The 20,396-nt window shown below is 35.0% G+C and overlaps 1 protein-coding gene across 4 annotated transcripts in view; it reads left to right on the forward strand.

Moving 5' to 3' along the window:
- The window catches only part of LOC145248910 (uncharacterized), a 90,156-nt gene that overhangs the window by 58,332 nt on the left and 11,428 nt on the right, over positions 1-20,396 (forward strand). For 2 of the 4 annotated variants that reach the window (XM_080110691.1, XM_080110693.1), the window contains exons 2-5: positions 986-1,069; positions 5,333-5,515; positions 17,139-17,288; positions 18,690-18,734. In XM_080110691.1, coding sequence (XP_079966817.1) covers positions 986-1,069; positions 5,333-5,515; positions 17,139-17,288; positions 18,690-18,734 — 462 coding nt within the window. The remainder of the gene's footprint in view (positions 1-985; positions 1,070-5,332; positions 5,516-17,138; positions 17,289-18,689; positions 18,735-20,396) is intronic. The other 2 variants (XM_080110692.1, XM_080110694.1) reach the window with 1 other exon arrangement.

Here is a 20,396-nt window from a genome sequence, read left to right on the forward strand (position 1 = left end):
CATGTTCATATAACACATAACAAAGACTGGAATCTTTGGAAGATCTCATTCAAGTAATTATAGGAAAATTAAAAAGTACATGGCGAATATACCCGATGAACTAGGTGCAAGATGGATACGAACAATTGCGCTTAAAAATACGGAAAGCCACTTAAAAATATGTCTCGATTAGAGTGTCTAAAATAGCTGATAGATGTTTGGCATCTGGTACAGTTCTTTATCACCAGCAAAACAAATACATACACACATAAAAAAAAAATTGAAAATAAAAGAAAGACATTTTATTACACACATGTTTACGCTGCAAATACATGCACGTATGCATGCCCGCATAAACATAATGCATATAAACACATATAGAGTCATACACATGCAGGCACACAAATGTAGTTGAATACATGAAACACATGCTTTCTTTCAGACACGTCCATACATGCACCTTAACGGAAACAAATATACATATTTACGCAAAAAAAAAATTACGCGTATATTTCGTCTTCAAATACACGTACAAAAAAAAAAGAAAGAAAAACACTGACTGAAGCACACACATGTACGGACCATCACGAAGTCATATGCACGGACCATCTGTCTGCTTTAATCTTTGACCGGAAGTTAGCAGATGTTGACCAATAATCAATTTACGGTTATTGAAGTCAACGAGTATTATCTTTTAGAAATAAGAAAAAAAAGAGTGTTCTTTATTTTTGCGCGCGAGCACACACGCACACACACATATACATAGATATATTTGCATAAATAAAGAACACACTCTCTCTCTATATATATATATATCACACACACACACACACACACACACACACATACATATATATATATATATATCACATGTATATCACATTTAATTTAAATTCTGAGCATTCGTGAATTTCCTGAGCGACTCTTAAGCTTTTATCTTTTGTAGGAAAAGCAAAACAAAACCAAACCGTTTTATCAGAAAATAATATCGTATTATCTTGTTTAGAAAACATGGCCAGCTTCGTCACCACTTGGAATTTCATCATCACCGTGTTTGCTTTGAATTTGTTTCCGTGTAGCAACGCATCGGGTAAGTTCTATGCTATTTTATTTTATTTTAATATATCTGTGCATATAAGAACCAAACCGGTGATTGATTGGTTTGATTCGTTTGGTGCAGTTTTTACGGCAAATCAACACTGTTTAATTATTTGATATGAGAACTAGACAATAACAATAAACATTCTGTTTGTTTTTTTTCGACAAAAATAAAGCTTGATTAAAAAATAAATGCATAAATAATCAAGAAATTATGCGGATTTTCATTAAATAGTACGTGTTTATTAAAAAGAGAATGTATTTATTAAAAAATAGTATGTGATTATTAAAAATAGTACGTATTTATTAAAAATAGTACGTATTTATTAAAAAAATAGTATGTATTTATTAAAAAAAAATAGAGCGTGTTTATTATTAAGCTGGTTGAATATATATGGAACGAGTGTACACGCGCCGTCAAAACTTACGGAAAAATATGCCTCGTCAATGTCGTAATAATATTCATAGTAATATAAAATAACGTCTAAATCGGCAAATTAAAAAAAAATATGCGAAAGATAAGAAAACTTCTGTGATCGCAAAAATAAAAAAGAACGGAAACGTATATATAAAAACGTCTTTTCATTGATATAGAGTGAAAAAGTTCTTTCCGATCTCATTTAAGAAAAGAGGGGGTTGTCTGATTTGCTACTTACTTTTTGATCTCCTTTAAACACCTACAATGGTTTCATCCGGTAGTTTTTATTTATTAACATTTATGTGGTAGGATGAATATATATTTTGATAGTAATAAACAAATGAATGCACATTTGTATTTATTATATACTAGGTTATGCATGACGTTTCTACATTTTTGAGATGAGGATTGGTTATTCGTATTATTTGGATTCATCGGACTACTCTTCTCATCTCGAGTGTGATTTTCACAACGTTTCGTTGATGTAACCTCCGACCTTCTTCAGGTTGTCAAATTCGGGAATGTTTCTATCGAACTCTGGAATTTGGACGGAATTTCGAGCGAGACCTGTTATTTACTTTACGGGGGTAGCGTGCTCTTGTTCCATCAGCCATGACTTGATAGAAGTCCTAAGTAATTCGCAATTATATTTTTCGGCGCCCACATCGAGGATTGAACCTTCAACCTTCAGAAGAATATCACTTTTTACAATTGATTTTCCAAAGCACTCTAACCACTGCGCCACGGTTCCTTGCAAGGACGGAACACGAGCACGCTACCCGCGTGAAGTAAATAAAAGGGTTGCGCCCGAAATTCCGTCCAAATTCCAGAGTTCGACAGAAACATTCCCGAGTTCGACAAGATACACCTGGAGGAGGTCGGAGGTTACATCGACCGACACCTTGTGAAAATCACATTCGAGATGAGAACAGTAGTCCGATGAATCTAAGTAATACGAATAGGTTATGCAGTTTAATATATTGAAAAAAATATCCATTTTAAGTAATTTGCTTTAGCCTGGTTTCATTTGCAGGGCAAAATTCTAACTATAAACTTATACAAAAATATAATATATCAATATAACATTATAATATAATATAATATAATATATATCAATATAACATTATAATATAAAATATATATAAATAAATAAGCAAATATACTATATCAATATAACATTATAATATAATATATCAATATAACATTATAATATAATATATCAATATAACATTATACCCTTTATTAGCCATAATTATATACTAATTTACTAATACAGAACAGTATAACCTCACATATATACTAGTATATTAATATATGCTAGCGAGACCGGTGGAAATTCCACAGCGGCATTTTTCATATGTAATATATTGCTACTGGGCATTCTATGGACGTCCAGCGTAGCTGTAGACTCCGCGATATTTTTATAGCACTTTTGTTAAAACTGTAAAAGTACTTTTCTACGTAATTTGGTTGATGTAATGTCAGAATAAACCTGATTATCACGGTATATCTCCAATATTCTTATAGGAGTCTGTGACATTTTTATGTATTGTATGGACGCCAGGTGCGAACGGAAACACCACAATATAATTATACCATCTTTAGGCGGAACAAACACTACCCTTGTATCCTAGTCAAAAGACCAAGAAGTTATATTTTAGTTTCATGTGCGACCCAAAAGCGACATCATTGTTTTTTTTTGTTTTTTTTTTTTACTTTATTTCATTTTATTTATTTATTTATTTTTTGTTACATTACGTCTTCCGTAATCGGGAGATCTTATTTATTAAAAAAGAGGATGGCAGGTGATAAAACACGTAGTATGTTGTCACCGTTTATCTTTCTTTTAACAAATAGGATCTCCCGATCGAATAATTTATAATCTGGAAACCGTGATACACGTACGTATTAATTTAAAAGTAATATGGTACAGTATATAGATCAGTATAAGTTTACACTATTTCATTAAATTGGTGCAAAAATAACTATTATAAATAAATATTACTATAGATTAATATATCTTATAAATGACAAATTGCAGATTCTCTGGATTACAATTTAACTCTCTTACTTCGTTCCCCGAGCTGGCAGACCTCGTTAGGTCAGATCCCAAACCAGGCAAGAATTGAAGGAAAATATCAGGAACGAAATAAAGGAGTTAAATCGCAATCCAGAGATCCTGTAATTTGTCATGAATAATGTTTTGGAAAGAACACAAATATGAGAAGCTGAAAATGGGCAACATTTAAAAGACATTGTTTGTTTTAAATAAAGATGGTTTGAATTTTGCATTTCTTTTTCAAACATGAACAACCATATCTTAGTCAGACTGTGTTAAAATTACAGAAAGGCATCATCAAAAATAATTAAAAAAAAATCTATTTAAGTTCAAAATCCTTCAGTAACTTTTTGGACACACAGTATATGCAGCATAGTGATATTTTCAAGTTTTAGCAATATGAATAAAATAAATTACAATCGTTTAAAATGCTACTTCTACAAACCGGCAATTACTTTTGCATCGACCTAATATATATTTCTTTTTTCTGTGTAATGAACTTTGGAGTTCTTTATGTTAATTATATTACATTTCTCATTTAGACATAATCTACATATATTGGCTTAATTTCTGCATGACTATCGTATTATCTCCTACTCGATACACACACAAACACGGGCGTACACCCCCCATATATATATATATATATATATATATATATGTATATATATATATATATATATATATATATATAACTACTTAATTTACTCACATCAAATTAATATACGAAAGTATAGATTTGTGCGTAAACTTTAAGCATTTACTTCAAAAGTGCTCGATACGTAGGTAGAGCTGGTTAGTAAGTTATAAAATGTATATTGCGATTAAGCTACACTGAATATTCCGCGTTTCATCCACTCTAGGACTCTTCAGGCTTATGCGCGAATTCTGTGGTTGTTTGTCGTTTTTATATGCGCATATTCTATTGAGATTTTAGTTAGCCAAAAGAAAAACCTAAAATCTCAATAGAAGATGCGCATATAAAAACGACAAACAACCACAGAATTGGCGCATAAGCCTGAAGAGTCCTAGAGTGGATGAAACGCGGAATATTCAGTGTAGCTTAATCGCCTAATACATTTTATAACTTACTATATATATATATATATATATATATATATATATATATATATATATAGTAAGAACTAGGCTGTAAAGTAGAAGTTTAAAAATAGTTTTTTATTATTCGACAGAATACTCCAAAACTGGTGTACTGGGAAATCCTTAATCCGTGGAGTTTCAAAGAATGTTAATTCTTCTCATCGGAGGAAAAACTTTTAGCAAAATGATCAGATAGTCACACTAAAAATTAGCATCTCTATGTATTTGATGGCTACTGCATAGGATGAAACTAAAAACTTATGGGTTTTAGTCACAAAAACTTAAAAAAACATTAGAATATGAATATTGATATCATTCTTCCAAAAACAAACATTTCTGTTAAGTCTGACGAGGTTATGGGACCGCCAAACACATTCTGGTAGCTAAAACATATTGTAACTAAACAGAAAAAACGGCAATAAAAAAATAAAACGCATATTTTATATATATATATATATATATATATGTATATATATAAATATATATATATATGTAGAGAGAAAGAGAGAGAGAGAGAAAGCGAGAGAGAGAGAGAGAGAAAGAGAGAGAGAGAGAGAGTTCGACGGTCATAGACTACATATTTAGCCTTTTTTATTGTCAAAATTCTGGTGATGATAAGTATGAATAAACAATATTTCTTGATAGTTTTTGTATTTCCTTACTCCTTGTTTTCGTAGATTCAGATGCCGATTATTCATGCTATGAAAAAATTTCCTCACAAAACTCCGACACCTCAAACTACATTAAACTTTGTGATAAAATGCTGCACGGTGAAATTGATGAAGCCTGTGAGCAGCATGATGCTGTCGTGGCGAGTAAAGAACAGCTTGACAACGTGGTATTTAATGATCCCCAAAATGGTGAGAATCAATTTTCAATTTTTTTTTTATGTGTGATTATGCAACAATTGTTTAGGTGTGGATTTCGTTTTTTCAGTTATAAATATTTGATGGATGAGTGAAACCGTAGAATTTGCAGACTAGGTACCTTAAATTAAGTTTCAGACTTCTGTCGTTTGAACACTTGGAAGACCCCACGGAAGTTCTCTTGTGTAAGTGTGTCCATGACCCTCGTCAGAGCACCTTTCATCTTCTCACTTGTCTTGTAATAATAGCTTCTAAGGTTTATATATATATATATATATATATATATATATATATATATATATATATATATATATATATATGTACACACACACACACACACAGACACACACATATATATATATATATATATATATATATATATATATATATATATATATACACTCGTGAACAAAAAAAATGGGCCATGATTATAATTGGAACAAAAAAAATTAGCCATGATTGAAATTGGAAAGAAAACAATTTAAAATTTTTTTTATCGCTTGTTTGCTAATAATTAGCTGTTATTTAGTATTTTTCAGATTATTAGTATTAAAGATCAGTCCAAGAAAAGTAAGACGACATCTTGACGAAAAATTAAAAACCGAATTGCAGGATTACGACAGGCAAATTTGACTTACAAGCAGATTTTCGACATTTTGAAAGAAGAAAAGGTGGCAACATCTCTTTCAGCTGTGAAGAGAATTGGGCAAAGGTTCGAAATTGAAGGCACAGTGAGCAGGAAAGTTGGTTCCGGTCGCCCCAGAGCATCCACAATGAAGGACGATCACAGGCTTAAAATGACCGTTTTGAAGGATCGCAAAAAAACTTATGTTGCTCATAGCAAACAATTCGAAACAGCAAAAGGAAATTCTCTTTCTAGAGTGACAATATCCAGAAGGATGAAGGAAATGGGATTTTCATCAAAAAGATGTGCAAAAAAACCTTTGTTAACTAAGAAGAACATCAGCGACAGAAAGACATTTGCATCATGTTATGATACGAAAGATGCAGATTGGTTTAGAAATATTTTCTGGTCGGACGAATCAAGATTTTGCCTTGCCAGTGATGCCCCTGAACGTTTCATCCGAAGACCCGGAGAAAGATTTTCACCGAATTGCATAAAAACCACAGTAAAACATGGAAACAGGGGAATAATGGTATGGGGGACCTTTTCTGCTGCAGGAGTTGGGGAAATTATCAGATGTGATGCGTCAATTAATGCCAAAGAATACATTCAAATATTAGAAAGAGGTCTATTACCAAGCATCCAGAAGTTAGAAATGAACAATGACATTATTTTTCAACATGATAATGCCCCTACACACACAGCAAAAGTCACAAAGAAGTGGCTTACTGATAATTCAATTGATGTGATGTTTTGGCCTGGCCAAAGCCCAATGGAAAATATTTGGGCTATAATATCTCGTGCATTAGTTAGAAAAATTTTTTCCAACAAAGAAAGATTATGGGAAGCAGTACAAAGAGAATGGAATAACATCTCCTCTTCACAGTGCTCCAAGTTGGTTGAGAGCATGATAAAAAGAATTGATCTTTTAAAAAGATCTAAGGGCAATTCCATTCCATACTAAGTTTTTATTAAAGTAAATATCTTGGTCTTTATATTTTTTACTCATTTTCGTTTATTATTTAATTTCATTTTGTGTAATGCAGCTTTTTGTGCAATAAATTGTAAATTTCTTTCCTGCCCCATTTTTTTTTGTTCATGAGTGTATATATATATATATATATATATATATATATATATATATATATATATATATATATATATATATATATATATATATATATATTATGGCTATGTAAAGACTAAATCTGAACTTGTTCGAAAACATTATTTATTTAAGATTGTGAAATTAAAAAATAAAAATGAATGTGTCAGCTGACCGGTTTCGAAGCTCGCTCAACAGAGCTAAAATCGAGCTTAACTACGTTTTAAAAAGAAAAGGGGGGAGCAATGAATCGGAGATGAAAAAGTAGGGGGAATATATGTATTGAAAAAAAGAGGGGGATGAATTAATTGTTAAATAGAAACTAGATTAAGCCCTAAGAGATTCTCTTTCTGTTTGCAAAGAGAAGAAGAGTCTTAATATATGTAGTTTCTAGAATTTTAAGGTGATAAAGAGAGTACGACTTACTAAGGATGGAAAAAAGTCACTTTTTTTTCTTTTTAAAACGTAATTAAGCTCCGTTTTAGCTCTGCTGAGCGAGCTTCGAAACCGGTCAGCTGACACATTCATTTTTATTTTTTAATTTCACAATCTTAAATAAATAATGTTTTCGAACAAGTTCAGATTTAGTCTTTACATAGCCATAATAAAATTTTGTACCCCGCAAAAAATATTTAAATATATATATATATATATATATATATATATATATATATATATATATATATATATATATATATATATTAGTGAAAATATCTCTGTGTGTATGTCTGTCTGTGTAAATATCCCTACACAATAACTCAATCAATTGTCTTTCTACAGACTCGAGATTTGATATAAGGGCTATTCAGATTTGGAAAAATTTTTTTGATCGGTTTTCGGCCAGAAATTTGACTGTTAAGGGTTAAAAATTCAACGATTTGAGCTTTGAGAACTCTACCAAACTCCTTCGATAATTTTGGGTCTAAATACTTGAAATTTTAGATATGGATTCTTTGGACATGGATCAAACTTTATAATAAGATTTGAGCCAAAAATAATAAATGCTAAGGGGTCAAAATTGGGGTTTAAAATAAATTTTACCTCTGCAATCTCTACTAACTTTTCTTTATAGTAATTAAGGAAGTTGTTATACCGGCCTTCCTTGAACAGAGGAATTTACACCGATTAGCACTATAAATAGCGCTAGTAATTCCAACACCGGTGACAGAGATGAGACTGCACTTCAACTGCTAGTCGAGTGGCCAGCAGATATACACGCTTTCTTATCTTTGTGCATTATTGTTAATACACTTGTTCCTTAACCGAACCTCGACTTGATTGTTCTTGTTTTCACTGTTGTTCCACGACACAGCAGATTGGCGCCAAGGAATCGAAACGACCAATACTGCAGAGAATCACCAAAAGTGAAATAAAGATTCGTAAAATATTTACGGCAAAACACCTTCGTCATTTAAACAGATATTTGGATACGCAAGGAGTAACAGCGAATTAATTACCAGAATAGTAATTTGGTGACGGGGAAAAACTTGCTACCAAAATCTACAACGAAAAACGCGAATGTTGTCAATTATTTAATAATTGAACGCACTTACCAAGTGTTTTAGAAAAGGAAAAAGAGTTCATGTTTTCTTCATCGAAAGACATTTTTCCTACGGTAAGAATTTTCTTCTGCAAAGTTAAATGTTCAAAACAAACTAGCAAATACCGTGTAAGCTTATCGCTATTTCGATAACATCTGGGATTTGAAAAAAAAACAACAAAAAAAAAAAACACGCTTGACTTCATCAAGAGAAAAAGAGACAGACAGTGAAAAATAATTATTCGCGTACGTCATTTGTGCTTAGCAAACATGTAAATAATCAAGTCATTTTTTGCAAAAAGCAAAGAGGATAAAAAGAAAGAAAAAAGGTTTTCTACACGAATTCGGTATTTAAAGCCACGGATTTTATTTTTGCTACGTAAAAACGCGTGCAAATAAAAAAATGTTAAACAAATGTTATTTCGCTTGATTGTTCTAGTAAGACTAGAAATATATCGTTCAACAAATTAAGTTACAAAAGGACTGCAACGAGAGATGTGGAATAAGTAATGCCCCTGTCCCACTTCCAGTTGTCTGATCTAGCTGAAATTTTGCATGTGCAATGATTTAAATCTCTACGGGTTATGTGGCAAATTACAGCTGTGAACTTATTGTGGTTTCTGTTTCACAGGTGTTTGAACTGAGTCAGCTGTGAAATGGAGCCTGTTGAATGTCGAGCAGTGATCCGGTTTTTATATTTGAAAGGACACACACCACAGGAGACTTTTGATGAAATGAAAGAAACTTATGGTGATAATGCCCCACCATATGACCTTGTAATACGCTGGTATTGTGAATTCAAACATGACCGGAAGTCTGTGGAAACAGATCCCAGACCTAGTCGCCCCTTCTACCATTGATGCATCTGTCTGTCAAGTTGAGGCTGCCATTTTGGAAGATCGGCGCATTACTATTCGCCAAATAGCCCAACAAAAACCTACCAGCCAGCCATGGTTCTCCCCAGAATATGTTGCTGCCATCGCGCACAGAAATCACCTTTTCCATAGCTACCAACGTAATAGATGCACTTAGACTAAAGCTGCTTTCAAGAACGCCAGCAACAATTGTAAAGAGTAATAAAAAATGCAAGAGAGCTATATGCCCAGTCTGTTAAATCCAAATAGCTGATCAGCGGCTTGGTTCCTACCAGTTTTGGCAAATAACAAATATGATCCTGAACAGAAGTGTGAGTTCTATCCCAACCATTATCAATGGACCAGAGGTCATCTCGTCAGCTTCAGACAAGGCCAAACTATTTGTCAAGAACTTTGCAGCTAATTTTACCCTATGCGACGAAGGCCATCAACTCCCCATATTTCCTCCTATAACACAGAACACGCTAGGTAACATACAAATATCTGTGCATGAGGTCGCCAAGCTAATCAAGAACCTTGATTCTAGTAAAGCAACTGGCCCTGACGGCATCACAATTATACTGTTAAAAAAGCTTCAACCAGAACTTGCTTCCATACTTACGAAACTGTTTAAGCGTTGCCTTAAGGAGAAGTGCTTTCCGACTCCCTGGTAAACCTCGTCAGTATGCCCTGTATTTAGAAACTCAGGTGATAAGTCATTACCCTCTCATAACAGACCAATGTCTCCTGTGTGTCATGAGTAAGTTGTTGGAATCCATATTAAATAGAGAAGTAGTCAACTACCTCAGCAGAAATAACCTTCTTAGTGACACGCATTTTGGTTTCCGTTTTGTAAGATCTACCGCTGATGTGCTAACCGTTATATCTCATAGGATTAGTGAATCTCTTGACAAAGACTTTCTTTCTAGGGCAATTGCTTTTGACATATCAAAGGCCTTCGACAAGGTCTGGCATAAAGGCCTACTTCACAAAATTTCCAGCTACGGTATAGCTGGAAATATTCTCTCTATCAGTAAATCATTTCTCTCTGATCGGTTCATAAGAGTAGTGGTTGATGGACAAAAATCAGAGGTATTAATGCTGGAGTCCCTCAAGGGTCCATCCTAGGCCCAACTCTCTAACTAATCTACATCAATGATCTCTCTAAACACATACTTAAATCATTCGTTGACATCTATGCTGATGACACGACCATCTACTGCAACACATCAAAGGCTGTAAATGACAAAGCTCTCTCTGATTCTCTCTCCTCTGATCTCAAACAATTTGTTCAGTTGGGGAAGAGGTGGCTGGTTACCTTTAATGCATCTAAAACCAAACTCCTATCTTGACATCATCAACGCTATGATCCCCATCTGGCATCAACTGAAATGGATGGCTCTCGACTAGGAGAAGCCCCATGTTTTTACAAGCTTCTGGGCTTGACCTTCACTCCTGATCTGAAATGGAACACGTACATCAAGTCTATTGCCAAGGTCGCTGGAAAGATGGTGGGATCCTTCTATCGCTCCAGAAGATATCTCACTACTGATGCAATTCTCAATCTATATAAAATCCAAGTAAGTCTAAGGATGGAATACTGCTGCTATATCTGGGTAGGAGCTGCTAAGAACAGCCTATCCTGTCTTGACAGAGTACAAAATAGACTTCGTAGCTTAGTGGGAGCTGCCCTTTTCTCTTCTCTGCAAGCTCTCTTCTACAAAAGAGATGTTGCAAGCCTATCTTTGTTTTATCGTTATTTCTATGGCAGGTGCTCATCTGAGCTCCAATCTCTGTCCCCCTCTCCAATCTTTTACGAAAAACACCCGTCTAGCTGAATCCACTGTCAAAAACTTTTCCCACTCTTTATCTATGCCTAAATAAAAACGTAGATTCCATGAACAAAGATTCTTTCTTAGAACTGAATGCCTATGACACTCTGTTCCGTCTGCTTGCTTCCCACCTGACTACAACCTGGATGTCTTCAAGTTCAACGTAAACAAATTCCTGATGAACCACCCCCTTAAGCAGACACTTTATTAAATCTCCACACTAACGTACTGTACTTACAATAACCTTTATCCCGTGGTGGCTTCCGGGCCTTGATAAACCGTGGCCACCTTGTAAAAAAAAGATGTCAAGATTTGTAAAGGGTCCGTGGAACCTATCAGTCATGGCCATTTGCATATGCATAAGGTGTCTGCCAGATGGATTTCTAGGTTGCTCACACCATTCCAGAAGCGAAACCGCGTCGAGTGCTCGAGGATGAATTTGGAGATGTGACAAGAAGATGAGTCAATTTTTTCAAAATACTGATTACACAGGATGAAACCTAGCTCCATCACTATGATCCATAGACCAAAGCCCAATCAATACAGTGGAAGCATTTGGACTCACCACCTCCAAAGGAGGCAAGGGTGTAGCCCTCCGCTGGCAAGGTCTTCTGGGACTAGGGCGGAGTAGTGATAACATATTTCCTGGCGAAGGGTACCACAATTACAGGAGCCTATTGTGCTTCACTTTTGAGGAAATTAAGGGAGGCTATCAAAATCAAGAGGCGGGGCAAGATCAGCAAAGCTACCCTCCTCCTGCAGGACAATGCTCCGGTCCATAACCCGCATGTCGCCAGATTAGAAGTACGGGCGTGTGGTTATGAAATCCTCCCCATCCTCCCTACTCTCCTGACCTTGCACCCTCTAACTTTCACCTCTTCCCAGCCATGAAGTTGTTTTTGAAAGGAAAGCGTTTCCCAGATGATGCAGCCTTGATTTCTGAAGTCACGTCGTGGTTGGAGGACCAACCTGGGGTGTTCTACAAAAACGGTCTCCAGAGCTGCATTAAACCATGGGAGAAATGCATAACTCTGGGGGTTCCTATGTAGAGAAAAACTAATAACTGTGCCAAGTTTCGTTGCTCTACTGCTATGGGAAGTGGACAAGGGGCATTACTTATTGCACGCCCCTCGTAAACTGTTATTCTTCAAACAAAAGAATTGGGAAAGAAAACTTGGTTGATTTCTTTTTTACTAATGAATACTTGTTTAATTCAAGCGTAAAATGTAAATTGAATTCATATGATGGATGCGAAATTCAAAGATTCACTGTTGGAATTGTTCCAATTCCAGGCACAGCAACAACAGTACTATAGACGATGTGAGGATATTTTTATATCGGATTGTGTTACCTGGTCAGACGCGAAAAAAGTTAGGCTTTCGCTAAGGAAATTGGGAACAGCCGAGCATACAAAGATCGTGAATTTTATTCTCCCATAAAAAGAACCAGTGAGTTGAGCGTCCAAGAAACAGTTACGCTACTTACAGAATTGTTCTTGCAAAAATGTCTCTTTTCCATAGGCGATATAAATATGTGAATGTTACTAGAAGAGAGAAAGACGACTACACTACTTATGCAAGTATAGTGAACAAGCACTGCTACGATTTTAAACTGGAGGAATTATCAGCAAATGATTTTGAATGTTTAATATTTGTGCAAGGGCTGGTCTTAAATAAAGACGCTGAAATCAGAAATAAAGTCGAAAACGAACCGAATTTAAAACTACAAAACTTAGCGGAAGACTTTGAACGGTTTATTGCGTTGAAACAATACAGTCGTGACATAGAGGAAAGCAGAGTGTCGCATATTAAAAAGATTCATCAAAAGAAAAATTCGACTTCACAAAATAACAAGAGAATGAAACAGGAAAAGATCCACCTGGACCATGTTGGAGGTGTGGAAATAAACATTGGTACAATGAGTTTGGGGTCAAAGTCGCCCCTGCCATTTTTCAGCAAATTATGGACATTATGTTAAATGGATTGGATTTCGCAGTAGGGTACCTGGACGATGTGTTAATGAAAAGCGCTAGCAAAGAACAACACAAAGCTCATGTAAACCAAGTATTCAAAAGGATCCAGGATTATGGATTTAAAGTAAAACAGGAGAAATATACATTTTCCATGGAAAAAATAAAATATTTGGGGAAAATCATCGATAAACATGGAAGAAGACCAGATCCAGATAGATCGAGTGCAATAATGAATATGCCTGCTCCAGAAAATATTGCGTCTTTACAAAGTTTCTTAGGTTTGGCAAATTACTACAATGTATTTGTGCCAAATATGCATACACTAAGGTCGCGTTTAAATGAACTCTTAAGGAAAGACCAAAAATGGGTCTGGACGCAAGAGTGCGAAGAAGCATTTCGGGAAATTAAAGAGACTTTAATGCCTGACTTGTTTTTGGCACATTATAATCCCAAGCGTGAAATTATAGTTGCAAGCGATGCCAGCTCGTATGGCATAGGAGTATGCATTTTACACAAAATCGATGATGGAAAAATGAAACCCATAGCACATTCATCCCGATCACTTTTGCCAGCCGAAAAGAACTACTCACAAATTGAAGAAGAGGGGCTAAGCATTATATTCGCAGTAAAGAGATTTCATCGTTTCCTGCACGGTAGGCAATTTCTGTTACAAACAGACCACAAACCATTATTAACGATTTTCGGATCGAAAAAGGTACTACCATAACATCACAACATACGGCGAATAGACTCCAAAGATGGGGTACCATACTTCTGAATTACAATTTTCAAATGGAGTATGTACCATCTAAAAAAATTGGTCATGCATACGGGTTATCGAGGTTAATACCTAAGCAGACAGAACCATTGGAGGATATGGTAATAGAAGCCATTCAAGCGGAAGTTGAAGTGTACGTTATGTGACACAATAAGAGAACTTCCAGTAACGCTTGATGAGATTAAGGGTAAGGCAGAGGTGGACGAATTTATTATACGCACGAAAGAAAGGATCGACAATAACGAACTGGATGAAGAAATTTATTCAATTTGCGATAACGTCCTGTTATATAGCGACAGGGTCGTAATTCCTGCGACATTACAGAAAAAAATGCTCAAGGAATTTCATGTAGGACATCCAGGTATATCAAGAATGAAAAGCCTTATGCGCTCTTCCGTTTATCGGCTAAACATGGATAAGGATATAGAAGGAGAACTCAGGGAGTGTAGAGGATGCGCATTAGCTATGAAAGTTCCTCCGACTCAATTCGGATCGTGGGCAAAACCGGGCCGACCTTGGTCTAGGATTCATTTAGATTTTGCAGGACCGCTAGATGCGTTCTACTATGTCATTGTTGTAGACAGCCTATCTAAATGACCGGAAGCATTAAAATATACCAATCCCACATTCGAGGTAACTATCAACTTCCTGTATGAACTATTCGCTAGGTTTGGAGTAGTAGACTGTATTATTACCGACAATGGAACGCAATTTACGTCTATAGAATTTAAACATTTTTTATGAGGATCATCTAATCGAGCATACAACCATTCCACCATACCACCCAAGAAGTAATGGACAAGCAGAGAAAATCGTTGACACATTCAAGAGAGCTCTGAAAAAAAGCTAGTGGGTCGCTGACGGATAAGTCAATCCAACAGGTTTTACAAGTCTACAGAGTCACTTCTAATGCAAACATCGAAATGTCGAAGACACCTGCTGAGGTTATGTTCGGACGTAAAGTTAGATCGATTTTTCACTAGTTGTTACCAAACCAGGATAGGCCAAACCTCAAAAAAGTAATAGCACAAAAAAAAAACAAACAAAAAAAAAACGGTATAAAATTGGCGAAAAAGTCTTCTACAAGATTCTCAAAAATAATAAGACTTTCTGGGAGACCGGCATTGTTCAGAAACAAATAGGCAACATGGTCTACATGATTAAAGGACCAAACTTCATGCACAAAAGTCACACTAACCAAATTCGGAAAAGATACTCGAACAGTAAGGTGACCAGATCGCCCGAGGAGGACATTATGCACACAATGTTCGATACCTTTCAGGTGTCCATACCAGAGACAGCTCCGGATAACAGAAGATTAAACAGAAAACGAAAATCAACAGAATTGACTAGGGTGAACCCAAAACAAAAAACGTTTTTAATCCCAGACGGGATATTTACAAAATGGAATTTTATACCGGCCTTCCTTGAACAGAGGAATTTACACCGATTAGCACTATAAATAGCGCTAATAATTCCAACACCGGTGACAAAGATGCGACTGCACTTCAACTGCTAGCCGAGTGGCCAGCAGATATACACGCTTTCCTATCTTTGTACATTATTGTTAATACACTTGTTCCTTAACCGAACCTCGACTTGATTGTTCTTATTTTCACTGTTGTTCCACGACACAACAGAAGTTTATTATATAGAAAGGCATTACCGTATGTATGCACACTTTTTAAATATACATATGCACATAAAGTTATGAACATTGCATAGGGCTCGAGCAAAGCCGGGCTGAACTGCTAATATATATATATATATATATATATATATATATATATATATATATATACATATATATATATATCACTATCCTTCTCTCTCTCTCTATCTATATATATAGAGAGAGATAGATAGATAGATAGATAGATAGATAGATAAAGCCTATGTCTCTTAAATTATCAACATATTTTCTAGATATATAAAGTTTTTTTTCTCCTTTTCCGACCGCGTGGTACATTTCGCCTCTGCTCTGACACAACCCACGTGTCTGGAAAACGTCTCGAGTTATATTTCCCCGACATTCGTGTCTCGAACATTTTTTTTTCTCTCTCGTTTCTTGAACATGTCTCTAATCATCTACATCTCGAACACGTGCTTCGTTGAACACCTGTTATGCAGTCGGATTCTCCCTCTTTCTCACTCGGTCTCTCTTTGTCTGTCTCTGTCTCTGTCTCTGTCTCTCTCTATCTCTCTCTGTCTCTCTCTCTCTCTCTCTCTCTCTCTCTCTCTATATATATATATATATATATATATATATGTATATATTGAGAGAGAGTCCTATTATGTAGCCGCATCTCTCTCTCTCTGTATATATATATATATATATATATATATATATATATATATATATATATAGTTAATCGAAGTTAAGCAACGTTGAGCCTGGTCATTACTAAAATTGGTGACCAATTTGGGAAGTCCAGTTGCTGTATGTAGGAGGACGTCGACACCTCCTTGCAAAAAGTTGCAAAAACCTAATGTCGCCATTTCCCCTAACGGGATATACATGCGACTGTGGACCAGTTGTGAATTTCATACTTCCATAAATCTTCCTCCTTCGGAAGAAGCCGGTTAAACCCTGAATAGGGCTGGTGCTGACTGCACACACACACATATATATATACATATATGAAGAGAGAGAGAGAGAGAGAGAGAGAGAGAGAGAGAGAGAGAGAGAGAGAGAGAGAGAGAGAACGAGAACCCGGCTACATAACAGGACACAGTAAATATTTATAAACTTTTACGCGAAATTATTAAAAACGGTCGTTTTCTTTGTACACGTGCAATAATTATTAGAGGATTATTATGCTGGATTTTTGCTCCTATCTAAACCTGAGATAAATAAAGTCGCTTTTAAATGGAGGTAACCATCCAGATAACTATCTGTTTTCTTCTGCAGTCGGTCTCAGTGAATTCTGGATTCCCTCCGGATCGGAGGGAAAGAGCTTCAACCGTCCATCATATGAGGGGAAAAAAATCAAGAATAATGGTAAATTTGCAACGCATTCTCTTATCTGCGAACTAAGCAAGCCGCTCACCGAAATGTCCAGTAAGTACTTTTTAACTTAACTAGTGCTCATGTGACGTCAAACGATGACGTCAATACAAGTAAAATATTAACTGAATCATTCACCTGCTATGAATAATCTATATACAATTAAATAACCTTTGCATGTGCACCCGGTTTTCAAACTTTCATTCGAAAATAGACAATTCCACAAATCGCGACACCAACACTTTATTTTATTTAGATTATACGGAATTCTGTATTCGTACAACGTTTCAGCCGATCTAACCTCATTGCTGCGAATCCGTGAAGTAATAGATAAACCGCCAGGTAAAATTCAATTAAAGTTACACTCTTCTGAAGGTTAAAGGTTCAATATTTGGTGCGGGCGATACTAAGAAGACAATTGTAAATTACGTAAGACTTCTACTCAATCATTGTTGACGGAACGGAAGCATGCTGCCATCGTTGATTAAGAAAAAGGGTTCTGTTTGAAATTCAGTGAAGATTCCCGAGTTCGATAGAAAGATTTCCGAGTTCTATCGGTGGATACATCAGCTGAAACGTTGAAACAGTAGTCTGAATAATCCAAATATTAGAAACATTGGCACAGTTGTTAAAGTGCATTATTATGTCTCGTCCCTAGAATAAAGTATATCGAATTATTCGATTAAGTGAAAACACTAAACCTTATCAGCACTATTAAACTATTAAACTATACCACAAATGAAACTTTTAAACCAGGCAGAGGTCATGAGAAGATACCAAAAATCAGAACACACTGGTTAGCGGTTAATACAAATGAAAGAGAGAGAGAGATAGAGAGAGAGAGAAAGAGAAAGAGAGAGATAGAGAGAGAGAAAGAGAAAGAGAGAGAGAGAAAGAAAGAGAGAGATTGTTATTGCTTGAACACAGGTCAAATAAAGATTATTATTTCCTAATGTAACACTGCAATATTACACAGGCCGAACAATATTAAGGTTTGAAAAGAATCCACTATGTTCCATAGACTATGAGAAATAGTCACGTGAAATCTAAAGCTGTCACGTGACAAAAAACTAATTAAACTCCACCACCTTTATGAAATCGTTTCAGTGTAACACGGTTTCGTCCGTAGAAATTTACACGACTCGATACGAGACTGAAGTATTTTGAGCGCCTTACTTCCAAGTGGCACTGAACCTTGTTTTGGAGTAAAATAACAATAAGAAAAGCTAGAGTTGCGAAAATAAAAGACGTTTCGATCTCTTTGAAGATACAGCTCAGGAGTACAAAAAAAACAAAAACAAAAAAAAAACAAGAAAATAAAAATAAACAAGAAAAATGGGAACGATTATCATGAATAAAAAAAACAAAACAAAACAAAAAACAAAACAATCGTCCGCAAAGACATTAAGTGGTAAAATCGGTTTCACCTAAATAAACATTTTATATCTATTTCAGTTACAACGAAAGAACCTACAACAGTCACAAAAACCACCGTTTCAGGTAATATAGTATATTTTCAAGTTCACTTATAGATATAAACAATAGAGTTTTAGTGCTTTAACTTGGACGTTAGATTACGTACTAGCTAATATTTCGATAACTTATTATTTGTTTCTCTAAAATATGTGTATGTCCCAACACACACACGTTGCATAAGTAACGGACGACGCCGGAAAATATAAGAACCTGGAAAAAACAGACGCAAGTTGGATTGATGGCGATGGCGTCAACCCTGTATTCCGATGGAAGAATCGAAACAGAAAAAAATAAGAGAAATGTTCAACCCTGGATTGCAATTGCTAAATGTATTTCAAATTGAAGGTCAAAATAAGAGAACCATTGAATTACGAGCAAGGAATGCAGGGTGATGTAAATATAAAAAAAGTAAAAGACAATCAAACAGAAAGCGGAGCCAGCAACACACTTAACGTCACAGTTAGAGGGAGGGGGGTTTTACAATCACGCTAGTAACTTTAAAAAAAGATATTAAACAGAAGAGAGAAGCAGAATTAGAGAAGGGAAAATGGGGCAAGGGTGAGGAGGATAAGAAAGGGAGAAGCCTAAAACAGGAGATGTCAAGATACTTGCTGTAAAGAGTGATAGTTTGATATAGGGGAAAGACGTTAAATGATAAATAAATAAATAGATTCAAAAACATGTATGATTAAGAAATATATATATATACATTGGTAAAAATGTTTTTGATAAAGGTAATATTTAGGAATAAGCCTTGCATGAAAAATAAGTTTATATATATATATATATATATATATATATATATATATATATATATATATATATATATATATATATGCGTATAAGAGATTTACATGTAGTTCTCGGCATATATATTATATTATTATTATGTCCGTGATGATTTCATCGGTGATAAGAATATACATAAATACCAAATAAGAAAAGTCACATTGTCGTTTATATATATATATATATATATATATATATATATATATATATATATATATATATATGTGTGTGTGTGTGTCTATGTGTGTGTATGCGTGTGTGTGTATATATACTTATGTGCGTGTGTGTGTGTGTGTATTATAATAAAACAACTTAGCACTATTCTAACGTCAACAATGGCTAGCAAGTCATGAAACAGGCCAGCAGAAAGTTATATAGAAAAGAGAGTTTGATGCACAGACGGAAGAAAAATTGATAGGACCTCGACTTACCGACACACACACACACACACACACACACACACACACACACACACACACACACACACACACACACACACATATATATATATATATATATATATATATATATAGAATACATCATTCATTAGACTTTATTCTTCTTTGTACTATTCGTACAATAAAACTAATGCGGTATCCGAATCTTTTCTCGCATAATTATTCTACCCCAGATTTGGTTGATTGTAGGGGATTCACAATGTAACAATATATATATATATATATAAATATATATATATATATATATATATATATATATATATATATATATATATATATATATATATATATAGCAGGACACATGCTTGACTGCTGGATGGGGTTCCACGAAGGCGGAAGTGTCTAGTTGAATATCAAAATCTGAAGCGGCCCTTGTTGTGTGTCTATTCCGCTTAGCGGAAGATAGCGATCTTATGTTTTTGCAGTTCTTGCAGTATGT

The sequence above is a fragment of the Euprymna scolopes genome, chromosome 27 (assembly GCF_053919585.1).
Source record: "Euprymna scolopes isolate OS-2025 chromosome 27, ASM5391958v1, whole genome shotgun sequence".
NCBI classification, from domain to species: Eukaryota; Metazoa; Mollusca; class Cephalopoda; order Sepiida; family Sepiolidae; genus Euprymna; species Euprymna scolopes.